Here is a 15,594-nt window from a genome sequence, read left to right as displayed (position 1 = left end):
ATTTTAGCTGTAAAGTTCTTTTCAAAAACACAAATGGTAGCTTCAGATCGGCCTGTAGTATCGTTTAGTGAGTCGACATAGAACTATAACCAGTCCGGGGAACTTGTAACATGCGTGGCAGCCATGCACCCATGAGTTTTTCCGCCTGTTGTTAGGTAGTGGCGCCCAAGAAAGAGAAGCTGGCGATAGCTGATGAGCAGTACAGATCCACCATGGAAATACTGGACGCGAAGAAGGCGCAGCTGGCGAAGCTGGAGAAGAACTTGCAGGAGCTGCAGAGGAACCTGGAAAATGCCATCCTGGAGAAGCAGGCTCTGGAGGATGAGAGAGATTCCTGCAAGAAGCAGCTCGTCGTGGCAGAGAGGCTGATAGGTAGATACAACATATGTATATTACGTGTGAGATGGGTTGCCTTCCCGGATGCTGGCCCCTCTACTCCGGAGCTCTTGTCCTCAGGAAGGGGGCGACGAGGGGTTGAGACGCGTGTTGGGGTCTTGATGGCTGGCCACCTCGCCATTAGGCAGCTAATTTGCAGGAGGCACTGCCGAGTCACGAGAAGCACAGTCGAGGCGCACGTGGCGCGAGTGACGCGACTGAGTCTCTTTGAGGAATATTAATGTTCCCTGTCAGAGCATGCACAAGGTTCCAGTCGGTAAATGAATACTTTGAGACAATTTCCAGTGCAATGCCGTTCATTGTACCTAACACCAATCACCGAATCTGGCCCCTTTGACACACACTGACAACTGCCCCATTAGTGCCAACTTTAAAGGACACGTCACTGACGGGAGGCGGAAAACTGCCTCCAATGATCTTGAAGACTTCCTGCTGCACCGGGCGCACAATGCCACGAAGAGGCGTCTGTAGACAGACTTGGAAACAGATGGTTGGAACCTTTACCTTTCAAGACAGGGCGCCCGTAAACGGAATTCATAATCGGCGACAGTCAGGTGGCAGCAGTGGTGCCTGGCAGGCTCTCTTAGCTAAAGATCGCAGGTGGTGAAGTGCAGGCAGTTCCGAAGGGTAGAGATTAAACTAGCCTAGGTGTTGAGTATCGAGGTGATAAGGCAAGTTGGCAGTTAGGCAGCGACTGGTAATCAATTTTTTTTTTCTGGCAAGCCTCTAGATACCACTATGCCCACACTCGAGCGCTGATAGAAGTGCATTTATCTATTTTTTATACATCTGGGTAATGAATACAGCTTTACTTCAATCGTAGTCCCATTTTCAAAATATATTTCCATAAATATCTAAAATTAGCAAAAAAAAAATCCAACATAGCTAGCAAGATTGAGCTCTGTAGTGGTATGATAATTTATTTGTACGATTAACATAATGTGCATATGTACGTGTGCAGGTGGCCTGGGAGGAGAGAAGTCCAGGTGGCATGATGCTGCGAATTCCCTTCAGGAAAGCTTGAAGTTTCTTGCTGGAGACATACTTATATCCTGTGGGATAATTTCATACTTATCTCCTTTCTCAGCAGCCTACAGGTAATTAATAGTTTTAATTGATCTTAATCTCTGTGAGTTAGTTTAAAAATTAGAACTTTTTTTTAAAGTGAGGGCTGATCGCGCATTGCCGGTGATTTCGAGATGTTAACTATGGGCGCCACCACGTGGAAGGGCACGTGGACCCGGCGGAGTCTCTCACTCAGGGCGTGACGTAGCCCAAGTGGGGACGAGTTACCAGCCCTTTCTATCCTAGCTACCCAGACCTGGCCCGCTCTAGGCGTCGGGCACGCCACACTCCTAGACTCACTCACCACGTGATTAAATAAGTACTCACTTTATATTTATTCTCCAGATTTAATTTCACTAACACGTCTCTCTACACGCCCGTTACACGTTACACATTACACGGTTAAAAAGCCTGAGGCACGAATCGGTTTAGGTGAGGGCATGGTCCACACACGTGGCCATGCTGCAAAGTATACTTATTACACGGTGATGAAAAAACTCGACTGAGACAATTAATTAATTAAACAGCCCGCTGGCCGAGAGCTGCCCCGAGGATGACGAGCGAAAGAGATTCAGAAATACTTAACGAGACAGAATTACTTGGTCAGTGCAGAACAAAGGTGAAGTCCCCGGGGTGCTGGCGCGTCTGCTCTCGGTCAGTGATGAAGATGGACTGGGCTGAGCTCATCGCTCGCAGGTGGCAACATGGCGCCCTTCGCGCCAACACAATTACCGTTACTATATTCTACGATTCCGTGCCCCGGCGAAAGTTGAGTAAATTACAGATAAACATTAAAAATATATAAAAATTACTGACAATGGAAAGTTCGTTACTATTTACTTATTTAATGACAATTTATATAAAAGCATTCCTATCCTCGTCCAAGTCCGTGCCTGTTCGGGTCCGCCCGGGCAACGTCTATAGTTATTTAAGGTAACCTATTTAAATTAAAGAAAACACAAGTAAATTGCACAACACTGGGGCAAAGACGAATGAAAACAAAAAGGGTTTACAAATAATATTAAAACGTAGCAAATTAGGGGTGCGGCGCACTGCAGCTAAGCGCCCTCTTGCCGGGCTAGACACACACGCACACACGCACGCACGAGCGGGAGGTTTGAATATAGATGGTGGTTGGGCGGTGTCGTATCGGGCTCAAAGGGGCCGCAGGCCCGGACGACGTCAAAAGATATATATAAATTTAAATAAAAATTTACTTTTTTTAGATTGTTCATTCAGTCTGTGGACAGTATAAATTACTATTTATTCGTATGTTTATCTCAGTTTTCTATCATCCACATAAAATTTTGAGTAACAGAAATAACCAAGAACTACCTCATGTCCACATTTATACCAACCTCAAATTGTTAAACTATATACGTAACCCTTTTAAATTTAAGTGAAACATTATTAATAAACATCCTGTTAATACAAAACTATCATTAAAACAAAGTATTGTCACAGTCCCTAGAAATTAATTATGAAATATAGTAATATGTTTAATACAAAAGTATGGTTAAAATGTAATACAAAGATTTTTTTTATGACGAAGGTAACCATTTAACAATGTAGTAAAGAATAGTTAGTACAATTAGCCCAGGATAATGTAAAGAAATAATCTAAAGTTTTAACTGAAATAATACTGATGCCATTGCTTTATTTCATTGTAGGTTGGGGGATAAAGCTAGATTTTATTGTTAAAAAATTATACAGCGTAGTATGTCCTTTTGTAGGTAATTTCTAGAAATTTGCTTGATTCTTATGTCTTTAATCTTTTTAAGTGTGATACAGTACATAATATTTTTTTTGAGTTACAGGTGTAGCCATCCTAAAATTGTATATTACCATCCTTAAAATTGTGTGCAAGCATTAATATTATTTTAACTTTTACTTAAAAATTATATAAAAATTATGATCAAATTTTGTAATAAATACAAACCTCATTATTGCAGAGTGCCAAAATTATGGTCCCTTCAAGTTTGTATTATCAAGTTTTGACTGTAGTCATAACCATACTTCATTCTATGTAATGGTTTTTGTTATATAAGTTTTGCCTGAGGGCATTCTCTGACATTCTCCTACAGTGATCCTCCTAGTGAATGTAGTCTGTAAATTTGACCTTTGTGTTACCAGAGCTACCCCACATTTTACTATTTTCCACTGAAACTTAAAATAATCAGTTTAAGCCCAGCAAAGTTATTTTACCACGTTCTTCTGGGATTCCACTATGTTTTGTTTATTGGCACAAAAGACTATGGAGGAGTTTTTTTTTTTTTTTTTGTGTTTTTAAATAATGAACAGAGCTAAGGCACTTATGATTCTGGTACATGAAAATTGAAAACTAGTACCTTCAGAATTATGCACAATTCTCATAAAAAAATATGTTATAACGGATTTGTTAAGATGAACTTGAAGCAGAAATAAAATAAGAACGAAGCATGTGTATTGTAATATATTGGAGAATTTTTAATTTGAAAAGACTATCAAAGCTAAGCCAATAATTAAAAATTTATTTATATTCTACTTAGTAAAACTTTGTGTTCATACTAGTTATTTTTGTGTTATATCTTTCTATAAATACTCAATTTTATATATGTTGACACAATAGAGTTTAGTGAAGGCAAGCATAGGAGACAATAGTAAATCACTGTATTGCTACATTAAGTGTAACCTCATTATAGAAGAATTTTTTAATTTAAATTACAAATTTTCAGATCCCTACAGTATGTTTTACATTTTAGTAACAGTTCAGTATTAAGTACATTCTTTATTGTACAAAACCAGTGGAATTTTTAGGTATGATGTAATACTTTTTACTGTATATTTTAATGTTTCGTAATTTTTAAGAGTTACCATTTTGTGGCATAAAAGACAAAAATTTTAAGCCAGTGTGAATAGCTTACAATTACTACTACTCACCCTATATGACTATAGTTTTATTATGTGACAGCACTTATATTGCTATTTAAAGGAATCTGAACGGCAGTGACGTAGAATGGAAAGAAAGATGGGGTAAGAGCAATATAATAGAATAATATAGCTTGGGCCTGTTTTTAACTCTTCAAGTCATACTTACGACCACCAGCCTAATGCAGTGCTTTGTCAAAGCTCTAGAATTGAAAAGGTATTGTATTTAAATCTGACCTCCCCCAATTATGTTTATCAGTTTATTAGATGACAAGTTTCAGGCACCGACCTCCCCCCTCATTGCACTGCTGTAGATTATTACAAGCTTGATAGCGTCATCGGAGACAGTGGTCAAAAGGAGTCGCCTCCCTTTCCATTCACGCTGTTAACTTTTGGAGTGGTGAGGGGGCATAGCAGAACTGTGCACCAACAAAAACCATTTTTTTTTTCCATCCTAGTCTCGGGTGTATTTTTTTGTTAATGAGACAGTATAATAAGTGCGACACTCGCTAGTGTTTCTAGAGTAGTATCACCTCTAAGCACAAGGCAGTGGCCTGACGTGCAGCCTTCTCGTCGTGCATAGGCCAACTACAAGATTTCAGCAGCAACCATAACATTGTTTGGCTGAGAAATGAAGATTAAGGTGTAATGCAAGTCCCTTGAGTGCTTTCAAGAATCTGTCCTGGGTGTTTCCAGCTTAAAAATTATTCTGAAAACGGGCTTTTTAGCTATTTTCATTTTTATAACAATCCTCAATCCTGTTTAAAAATTTAATATGAACGCAGAAATACTTACCTGCCTTCGGCATATTCTTAAATGCTTTTCCTAAACAAACGCCACATTGATATCTTGGGTAGTTTTCAAAATGTGTGTTTTTTTGGAAACACTGCACACTATGTGTGTGCACAGGTAGGTGGGGCGCTTAAGGAAATTTCACTGTTTTTGGAACAAGTTGCTTCATATTGCATTCGTTAAGCATTGTGTGTGTGTGTGTGTGTCCCTGGAAGGAACGAGTGCGTGGAGGACTGGCAGAAGTACGTGGTCTCCTTGCGGATCCCCAGCTCGGAACGGTTCAGCTTCACTGGGGTGCTGGGCTCCGAGATCAAGATTCAGAGCTGGAACATATTCGGGCTCCCCAGGGACGACTTCTCCACCGACAATGCCATCATCGTCGACATGTCATTCCGGTGTGTCTCGAGTTGTGGTTGTACCTCTGCAACACTGAGGGAGATGGCACCAGGGTTCGAACCGTGGCTTGCCCGTGGTCTCCTGAAATTTTTAAGGCTCGGTTACAATCAACATTAGCTTTTCACGAGCACAACAGTTGAACTCTACATAATTCAATCTGACTAGCTACAGTCGTATATTGTGATAAACATTTACACAAGCCCAGTATTAGTATGTATTAAGTTTAGCAGATATAGGTTTAACTCTCTTAATACTATGTTATTGCTAAAACTGTGATGTGTTTTCGGTCACTCAGGAGCTCTGAATGTCCTACTATGTCATCATTTCAGAACTTTATTTAGTAAATAAGAAAATGTGAGTGTTGACTAGATTCTGTTGAATATTATTTTCTTTTGTTTATTGTGTTCACACTATGGAGTTAAGCCATAAACTGTCCAATTACCAAAGAAGAAGAAATTTAATTCTGCATTTAATTTTGCAGTTACTCTACTATTAACTATTATATATTTTATTTTGTTAATTCTATTTTTCTTCCTCATAATTAGGTTTATACTACCAGCTACAGCAATATTATTTCTCGAAGGCTAAAAGAACAAAAAAAAATAGTATAATGGTTAAGTAATGGTTGATGGGCATGTGACAATTTAAATACTAAATAAATAAACTAAATTTATATTCATGGTAGCCAGGCCACTATGCTATTTTTGTGTTGTAAAAGTGCTTATTCTTATAACTATCAATGTGTAAATACTATGTTGATTGTGACCGGGCCTTTACAAGTGAATGCTGGGATGTTTCCTTACGTTAGGCCATGACTGATTCCTTCTGCAAAGGCCCTGAGCTGTACTGTATCTGTCTCCAATTACCACATTGTCCAAATGAACCAAATAGTACCTTACTTATGAAATATAAATCTGCAACTTTCATTAAAACTTCAAAGTTTCAATTGATTTTAGTTGAAATGTTGTGGACAAAATGCTGTGTATTTTGAGAGCTTTAAGTACAGAAAAGTAATGTTGATGTTTTTACACATCACAGACATTATCATAACATTATTAAAAAATTTAAGCTTCCTCAGTTATACGGACACTGAAGACAAAATTTATTACAGTCAATCAACTACAGGTACAACCTGATAAACTACAGTGAAACCCTGTTTTTAGACCCCGTTTATTACTTCCACCTCTCTATTATGTCCTCTTTTTTGAGGATCCATGAAAAAAGGTTTGTTAAATAGTAGAAAATTGTAAGGAAATTGGTCGAAAATTTGTTTGAAGCGCATTGCACTGCGTTTCTCTTAGCGAGAGCTGTACTCCATGTGATGCTCCCATCACCCAACCATTGTGATATCATTTGCTAAAATTATTAGACGGTAGCAGTGTGCATGATCTTAAAATTTGGGAAAAGTTTCAGGATTTAAGATTTTTTTATGTTGGACAGGAAAAATTAATTTTCGAGATTTTTTTAGGGTCATTCGTGTGTGTGTGTGTGCGTGTGTGTGGTTGGGGGGTGGGGTAAGGTTTTTTTTATACACATGGTTAAATTACTGTTCGATTACTATTCATCTCACATGTTGTATCATCCAAAGTAGCATCCTACCTTCACTAATATTTTGCAAAAATTTTCTCAACTTCTTTTGTGGGGTTGGGGGGCCAGATAATTTTCCTTACCCTGCGTCCACCGCTGTTGATCAGGGCGAGAGGCCTTTGCAGCTTGGACTTGGGTTTTAAAGCAATGACCAGTTCATTTTACTTTATGTTTGTATCTTTTTTATAGCAGAAGTTATGGGATGCACTGCAACACTGCCCTTATGGAAGTGAGGCAATCCTTATTGTTCACATGTTACTAATTTTAGCAAATGTACACCTTTCAGATTGTGTATGATACTGTGGGATTCCATTATATTATTTCTGACGGGTCACAAATATTATACTCTGTATACAAAAGTGAAAAATTTTAACTGGGTGATATACTACTGAGAAAAATATTATTACGTAAGAGAAGCTTATAATATTGGCAGCGAACAGGGAGTGTTACAACATTGCTTCATTACTTTGTAACTATTACTGGGAGGGTTGGCAGGCGGGCAGTGTGGCCGCAGGTGGTCGCTGATGCTGGACCCCCAGGGCCAGGCCAACAAGTGGATCAGGAGCATGGAGGAGCAGCGCAACCTGGCCATCGTCAAGTTCTCGGACGCCGACTACATGCAGGTGATAGAGAAGGCGGTGGAGACGGGCCAGCCGGTGCTCATGGAGAACGTGGGCGAGGAACTGGAGACTCCGCTGGACCCTCTGCTCGCCAAGCAGATATTCCAGCAAGGTGGGCGTTCCGTGAACGTCGTTCTTTGTTTAAACGAATTTCTTCCGGAGGACCATAAATATATTAAGAGTCTGATTTAGTGAATACAACTCTGACAACGAAACGATAGCCAAATAAAAATCAAACGACCCGACTGCACGCAGCCCGCCATCTTGCGGAACTGTTTATAAACAAAAGCCAAAAGGGGCACAAGAAACACTTCGCACAACAACGACATCAGTCATAAAGTCCGAACAGTTGGTAACAGTCAGGCCAGTTACATGTTGATGAAAGATTAGTACGACGCAGAAAAATTTGTTAAACCCCAATTGTATCATAATATATTTATAAGTAGGTTAAAAGTTTTTGGTTATTTAAACTCCATCTGATAAATTATTCAGTTGAATTATTTTGTCATACCTGGAGGAGACATTTGCATTGAAAATGTTGAACCAACCATGGTTGATGAATTGGGTTTAAAAGGTTTTTTTACTCCAGTTTATTTTTATAAGTCAAGAATCAACATATTTCTATCAAAAATGCCCTTGACCTCTTAAATAATCCCGGATGTATACAATTTAAGGTGAATGATGCGTACATACACTAAAACCATTGGTTGCAAAATAAAAAAAATTAGTAATAACACTATGTTTAACTGCTCCACTGAGTTTTCATAATTTTCGGGAAGGGTTTGCAAAGTTTGTGAACTATATGTTATACGGGTTTAAACTAGCTGTTATGGTGTAAAAGGACTTGCCACCCTGCAGTTCAGTTTCTTGGGTGCATGTGCGCGGACAGGCAGCAAGTTCTACATCAACCTGGGGGACAGCATCCTGGACTACGACCCTCAGTTCCGGTTCTACATGACCTCGAAGCTGCGCAACCCTCACCTGCTGCCGGAGGTGTTCAACAGGGTGACGGTGGTCAACTTCTCCCTGACGATGGCCGGGCTGGAGGACCAGCTGCTGGGCATCGTGGTGGCCAAGGAGAGGTACTGTGGACCTCCGATGCGTCTCCCGGTGTGCTGGCCGTTTTTGTGATTCCCTCAGTCGGGTTTTAGTTTCAATGACGGCCTTCTCACGAACGTTCGTCAGTCATCGTCAAGCTAAAATTCGCAAAGCGTTCCGAAAAATTATGATTCTTTTTAGAGACCTGATTCCAAGCAATTCGTTTACATTTACTATTTCTTTAATAATAGCTGTTTCGAGGCACAGAAGAGTGGTTTATTTGTTTTTCCATCAAATAAGTTTTCTTTTGTTATGCTGATCATTTAAGATGAAACTGGAGCTTGCACTAACTACGAGAAAAAATTTGATTGGTTCTCTAGTTTATTGAGGTATTTTTTTTTAGCCCCAACGACTCTTGCTTGCATTGTACGTTTGCGTGTGGCCTGGTGGGAGAAAGTAATGATATTGTTTGCAATAGGTATACTTTAATAAAAACAGAATGTTGTGAATATGCTTCATTTGGCACTTAAAATAGCATAAACACACCATGGTGCATTTCTTTTAGGAAGATACATGTGCTATGTCTATTTTTCGTGAAATTCCTTAAGCTCAAATATGATATGTTTTCAGTTATTGTGTACACTTAATTTATTCTCCTTCATGCTGACTTCACTTAAATACTTGAATACCAGCCAGTCAACAACCATACCTTTACATGACTATACCTTAAGCTATTTCTCCACACTAAAGTTATTTTTATGTGTAACATCTTAGCTCTCTCTATACGACATTCGGTAGGAGTAATTTCATGAATAAAACGGAAGTCGCATGGAACAGAAATGTGTAACCAAAGTATTTCCATTTGTGGCAAATGGTGTGAACCTATTTCACAAAGCCAAATGGAAATGTTATGGTATAAACTGTTTAATGAATTTTATTAAGATGAACAGTATTTTAACAAAACTCCTTGTCAAAATCAGGTCCGAAACCAGGGTTTAGTATTTTTTCAAGTTATTTTCACTTTTATTGGAACCATTTCATAAATTTTGCTCTACAAATTTAATGATTCGATAGTCAATGTAGTTGCTCTGGCAACAAATTCTAACCGCGGACGTAGAAACTACGTGTAATTCCATCGAGAAATGTAGTTGAAAACACAATTTTCATATGTTTATCACACCCTGCATTATATTATAGGATTCTACATTAACTTTTGTGTCCAAGTTTTTGTATTTAAGGGTATTTGCAACGTGAAAACACATGAATCTGCTCGTTACAGAGGTTAGATGGTGAGTACTGAAAGACTCACAATTGTTTTTTTAACAATGCGGTTAGGTACATTGCAGTTAATGCTGCATTAGCTTTCAAAAACTATTAAGTCTGAACAATTACTTTTAATGGAGCGACAAAATAAGTTACTATATTTTTAATGCACATAGGGCACCATTTTCATCTTTCTGAAAAAAAAATTTCAATCTTAAATGTAATAGTGTTATGTTACACTGTCATGTTAAAAGGTATCACTTCACAGTATGCATTTTTGATTTGCTAACTTTTGCAATCATTGTTTATTTGGGGAGCAGTTGAGGATAATCAATCTCTAAATCTTAGCTCATTCTGAGTTCTTTCAAAGTTTTAATAAAATGCAGCATGAACAGTTCCTGAAATTTAGTTGGTCTCATCCCCGAAGAATGCTGGACTGTTTAAAGTTGTGATGCCATTGTAGGCCAGACTTGGAGGAACAGCGGCAGGATCTGATAGCACAGAGTGCAGCTGACGAGAAGACACTGAAAGAAGTGGAAGACAACATCCTCAAAACACTGACTGAATCTGGAGACAAAATTCTGGAGGATGAGCAGGCCATTGAAGTGCTTGATTATTCAAAGGTGAACATGCAGAGACAACCATAGATTTAATTAATTCCCTGTTGAGACTAGGGCAGGTTCTGTATTTATTCGGTTCTAAGACACTATCAATTCTAAATTGCATTCCACTTTTAAGTTTTAATTGTTCCAAAAAAAAAATCTACTTGATAAAAATACACCTTGTTTAAGTGCTTGATGTTTTCTGAAATCAACAGTAGTTAGCTTTTCTTACACCACATGGTGCTGTTGTGATTATTATTACATTAGCTTAATGTGTTAGACTATCCAACATTGGTTTTTGTGCAACATTCTGAACTCAGGCCTCACTAAATTACCTGCCTTTTGTAAGAAGTCATTGATTGCGTGAAGTTCCCAATTTTTAGAGCTCAAAACTTCAAAAGTCACAACCAAGGTGTCTCTTAGAATATAATAAATTAAAAAAATCAAGTATGCTATTGATTGTATTGCTGGAATTACAATACACCAATGATTGCAACACGACAGATCCAACATTACAATACAACAATAGAGCATGGCCAAAGAAATGCATGACACAGTAGAAAATAATTTTAACTTATACAAAACAGATTTAGGAAATAAGTTTATATTTCTTTGTTACTTTATAAACATTGTGTAATACAAAAACACATTCAGTCAGCATTTATTTTAAAACAGCATTCTTCATTCGGCACTGATTAAGTCACTTGACTTCTGATTATCCCAGGTGGATTTAGAGGTTTATTAGTCTTGACCACAGGTCATGCCACTGTATTGCCCACGTTTTTAGTTTGCTCAGTGTGTGTAATGACTGTCAGTTTTCATGTCAGTGTACAGTGTTTTCTGTGTTAGAATGTATGTATCTCTTTGACCCTCTAGCTTAATTTTTCTATATATTTAACTCTGTCTCTCAAAATATATTTCCAACTCCATATATCTGTGTGTGTATACATATATGTATATATGTCTCTTGCATCTTCATTTCTTTCTTGATACAAAAAAAAAATTTAAGAAAAGAGTGTAACATGTATGAAGCCAAAAAGGTTTTATTAAGAAATTTGGGTTTGTTTTCTACAGCATAGTACATACATATTTTTTTACATGTAACAAATAATCTGTGATTGTGATTAAAAATTATTTTAAAAACTGTATTTTTAAATTTTTAGTATATAATCATGCGATCAATAAAAACAAATTGTAACTTAAAATTTTCCTCATTTGAAAAAATGCATTGCCAGATTCTTATTTTCCTGTAATGTTCACCACTATTGTGGTCCTGTACATATTTCTTGCTTTATTTTATTTTACTGTATCCTACATTAATTTTCCTTAGACTCCTGTGAAATATGGGAAACAAATTTTCAATGTGTGTTTAAGATTCAAAAAATATTCAATATTTGTTAATAATTTGTTATTTGATTTGAAATAAGATTCAAACTAAAAAAAAAAAAAAAAAAACACCGGATTCTTGGAATCCTACCATTTTGGAGTTCAGTAATCTGGCAATATCAACAATAAGGAAGGACCATGGTCCTGAACATGCAGATTTTACTATAACAGATAAACAAACATTATTAACGTGTCCAAAAAGCTATTAACACCTCAAGTTTACCCAAAATATATTTTTGCTTATAAACAGAAAAAATCACTGTAGGTACTTGAAAATTTTCTATTATATTTTCTGTTTACTTTGTAGGTTAAAAATTTCTCAAACCCTTTTTGCTTGAATATGAGCTACATTGAGGGATTCATTTCTTTACCTGGCAATACTGTATATATACTGTCTTGGCCATTAATAACTTTTTACAGAAAAAGAAAGCCGAGTACAACTGACATTTATTCAAGTAAACATTACCATAAAAATCACATGTATGGTACCCTAAAACTACTTTAAAACTCATTGTTTCATCTTACATGAATATTTCAGAGTAATTTTTAGACTGAAATGCCTGGTACTGATTCTTGAAAGCACTCAAGGGTATTGAATTACACCTTTACCTTAATTTCTCCACCATCTAATGTTATGGTTACTGCTCAAATTTCATAGTTGCCCTATGCACGCCAGTTCACAGTTATGTGCTTAGAGGCGATATCTCGCTAGAAGCACCAGCGAGCATCACACTTATCATCCTGTCTCACTAACACAAAAATTCCCATAAGTAGGCGGAGGCCTTTAACACCAACCATGAATAAAGCAAATTTTAATTAAATAATTTCAACTTGGGTCATTTTTCAAAAATCAATACAATGCAATTCTGGCAAGTGAGTCAAAGGTACAGAATTTTTATTCCTGACCAGGTCTGGTATATTTTACATTACAAGTTCAAGACATAGTGTTGTATTGACCAATTACTTTCTTAGTGCAGAAGGCACTGGTAAAACAGTAGAATCACCCTGATTTATGAGCCTGTTTTGCATGGTGCCCTTAACCACATTTGTGTTACTTGGAGCCATCTTACTCATAAATGAGCACCATGTACACACTCGTTCAATAGTATTGGATATTTATCGAATACATAAATATAGTTAAATATAAGAAAAGGTTTTTAAGCTTTGAATCACCCAGAAAAATTGTCTATGTACACCTTTTCTGCAGATATAAAAGTGGTCCTGATTTTAAGTAACGTACCCTTTTTATACTCATTGTGACTTATGGCCGTAGGTTTTGTCTGCCGATATAGTAAAGAGGCAGGTCATAGCAGCAGAGACGAAGGAGCAAATTGAGGCCTTCCGGCAGAGCTATCGCTCGCTCGCACGCCACTCGTCCGTGCTGTACTATTGCATCACCGACCTGCCCAATGTGGACCCCATGTACCAGTACTCGCTGCCATGGTTCATCAACCTGTACGTCATGTCTATTGAGACGAGGTAAGATGCGAGATATTTTCTCACAAAATGTCTTTGGTAGTTTTTTTTTTTTAATTATAGCATTAATTACGTGAAATTACCTCCACATTTAGTACAAATTCAAATTGCAAGTTGCGTGTTCATTTTTTTTCCTTAGGAAATAAATGTATTTACCCGCAGAAGGGTTGTTCTTGGGCTTTTGGTAGCAAATTTAATTTTGGACAAAAAATCTAACATTTTTAAGGATCGTCCTTGAATACGGGTCACATCATACATAAATCTGTCTTCACTAGAGTTCCATGGATACAAATGAAGTCTTTGTATTCTGTCTCTCAGCGAAAGAAATAGGCACTGGTGTTGACCCTCAGTTCTTCTTTGTCTGTTTGCTACGGGAGGGTGTGAGGTTGTCCCTCACGTTATCAGTTTTTGTGTACTTAAAAATTAGCATTCAAAAGCCTATAGCCTAGTTAAATACATGCTCTGAATTTTTAGGTTTGTAATTCCAAAGCAAAGATAGTAGCTAAATGATGAAATGTTTGTTTTCCAGTAAGAAGTCCAAGTTCTTTGAGAAACGTTTGGAGTACTTGCACGAAACATTCACCCTGAACCTTTACAGCAACGTGTGTCGCTCGCTGTTCGAGAAGGACAAGTTGATGTTCTCCTTCATCCTCTGCAGCAATATCGATATGTAAGTCAGTAGTCAAAAAGTCACAGGGCTGGGCTACATCTGGGCCAGAAACTAGGTACTGACACAGCCCTGTCGTGGAGTTTGACAGGGGGTAGCCCACACTTCCGATTAATCATCATCATTGCATCAACCAACTAAAAGTTTGTTATACAACTTTGAATACGGGCATGTTGAAATAGAAGGTCTCTAATGGCAGTGTGTCTACAGGGGTGCCACCACTTCGATGGGCACATGGACTCGGCTGTGCCTCATAATATGAACCGTGTCATAGCCCATGTGGCACTAGGCTCAAAATCTCCCCACAAACACATCTGATCAAGACTAATACGTACTATATGGATGATCACTAAGTGGGCCCAACAGGCATCCCACCCGCCTCAGTCTCGGAGTCGAACACAGGGTCACTCGAAAAAAAAAAAACTATAAATTCTGATAAGAGAGTTTTGATCGAATATGCTTGTTTACAGTGAAAACTTCATAATAAACACTGAAGTGATTAAAAAGGCAACGGCACATACCTAATCAGTAGGGGTACTCGAATTTCGTTAATGCCGAAATCGCGAAATTTTACTAACGATTTTGGAACTACATTCTAAGCACTTACAAATGTGTTTCCAAACGTCTATTTTGATTTTACAGCATTTCGTTTTCACGAAATAACTGGCGATGCCGCGAAATTTATTACTATTCGCGATATTCTTGTTATTTCACGAAATATCCGCGAAATGTCAGAATTTTAACGCGATATTAATATTAAGTATCACATTAATACTTTTGCTGCAAAACGTATTAGTTTAGTAAACAAAAACATCGTAAGCCATCTTTATTATGAGACGCGCCATAGATAAGTTGAAGAAAAATAAATACCAAACACTCGGCCTGAAAGCGGCAACCATTTAGCAGCGTTCCTAGCGGGATATGGATGAAGTTAGCCGTTTGGCCATATTAGTTTCCGTTGGACAGATACTTATCTCTGTTCCGTTGTTGTATTGCTTGTAAATAATAACAGAGAGGTTATGGGATTTTAACGTTGCAATACGCCGGTCATGTGAAATGACCAAATGAGGTTTGAAAAGATCCTGCGTTCCATGTAAATAGTTAAATGTGAACGAAAATAGGTAGTTGCGGTGTGTTTTGTTTGAAGTTTACTTGATACTTCACAATGCCTAAGGTCGTATCTGTGTTAGAACGAGCTAAAGAATACGAGCATGAAGGAGTCATGGTTTTTAATTAAGAAAAGCGGACAATGATGTGTAAATTTTGCAATACGGTAGTATATTGGAAAAAGAAAGATACCTGTGAAAAACACTGCTAACAGCTAGCATCTCATTTAGAGAAGAAAAAAAGTCAAACATCACCATCAGGTTGTGGAGTCAAAAGGCAAGTGACACTCGAG

The 15,594-nt window shown here is 37.7% G+C and overlaps 1 protein-coding gene across 7 annotated transcripts in view; it reads left to right on the top strand.

Annotated features, from left to right (window-relative positions):
* LOC134533915 (dynein axonemal heavy chain 7) overlaps positions 1 to 15,594 on the top strand; it is a 139,982-nt gene that overhangs the window by 95,958 nt on the left and 28,430 nt on the right. For all 7 annotated transcript variants that reach the window (XM_063371704.1, XM_063371705.1, XM_063371706.1 and 4 more), the window contains 8 exons: positions 156 to 372; positions 1,358 to 1,493; positions 5,376 to 5,555; positions 7,658 to 7,875; positions 8,653 to 8,845; positions 10,528 to 10,687; positions 13,326 to 13,531; positions 14,058 to 14,198. In XM_063371704.1, the coding sequence (XP_063227774.1) occupies positions 156 to 372; positions 1,358 to 1,493; positions 5,376 to 5,555; positions 7,658 to 7,875; positions 8,653 to 8,845; positions 10,528 to 10,687; positions 13,326 to 13,531; positions 14,058 to 14,198 (1,451 nt within the window). The remainder of the gene's footprint in view (positions 1 to 155; positions 373 to 1,357; positions 1,494 to 5,375; positions 5,556 to 7,657; positions 7,876 to 8,652; positions 8,846 to 10,527; positions 10,688 to 13,325; positions 13,532 to 14,057; positions 14,199 to 15,594) is intronic.

The sequence above is a fragment of the Bacillus rossius genome, chromosome 7, assembly GCF_032445375.1.
Source record: "Bacillus rossius redtenbacheri isolate Brsri chromosome 7, Brsri_v3, whole genome shotgun sequence".
NCBI classification, from domain to species: Eukaryota; Metazoa; Arthropoda; class Insecta; order Phasmatodea; family Bacillidae; genus Bacillus; species Bacillus rossius.
Note: the sequence above shows the minus strand (reverse complement) of the source record. Positions and strands in the feature narration are given on the sequence as shown.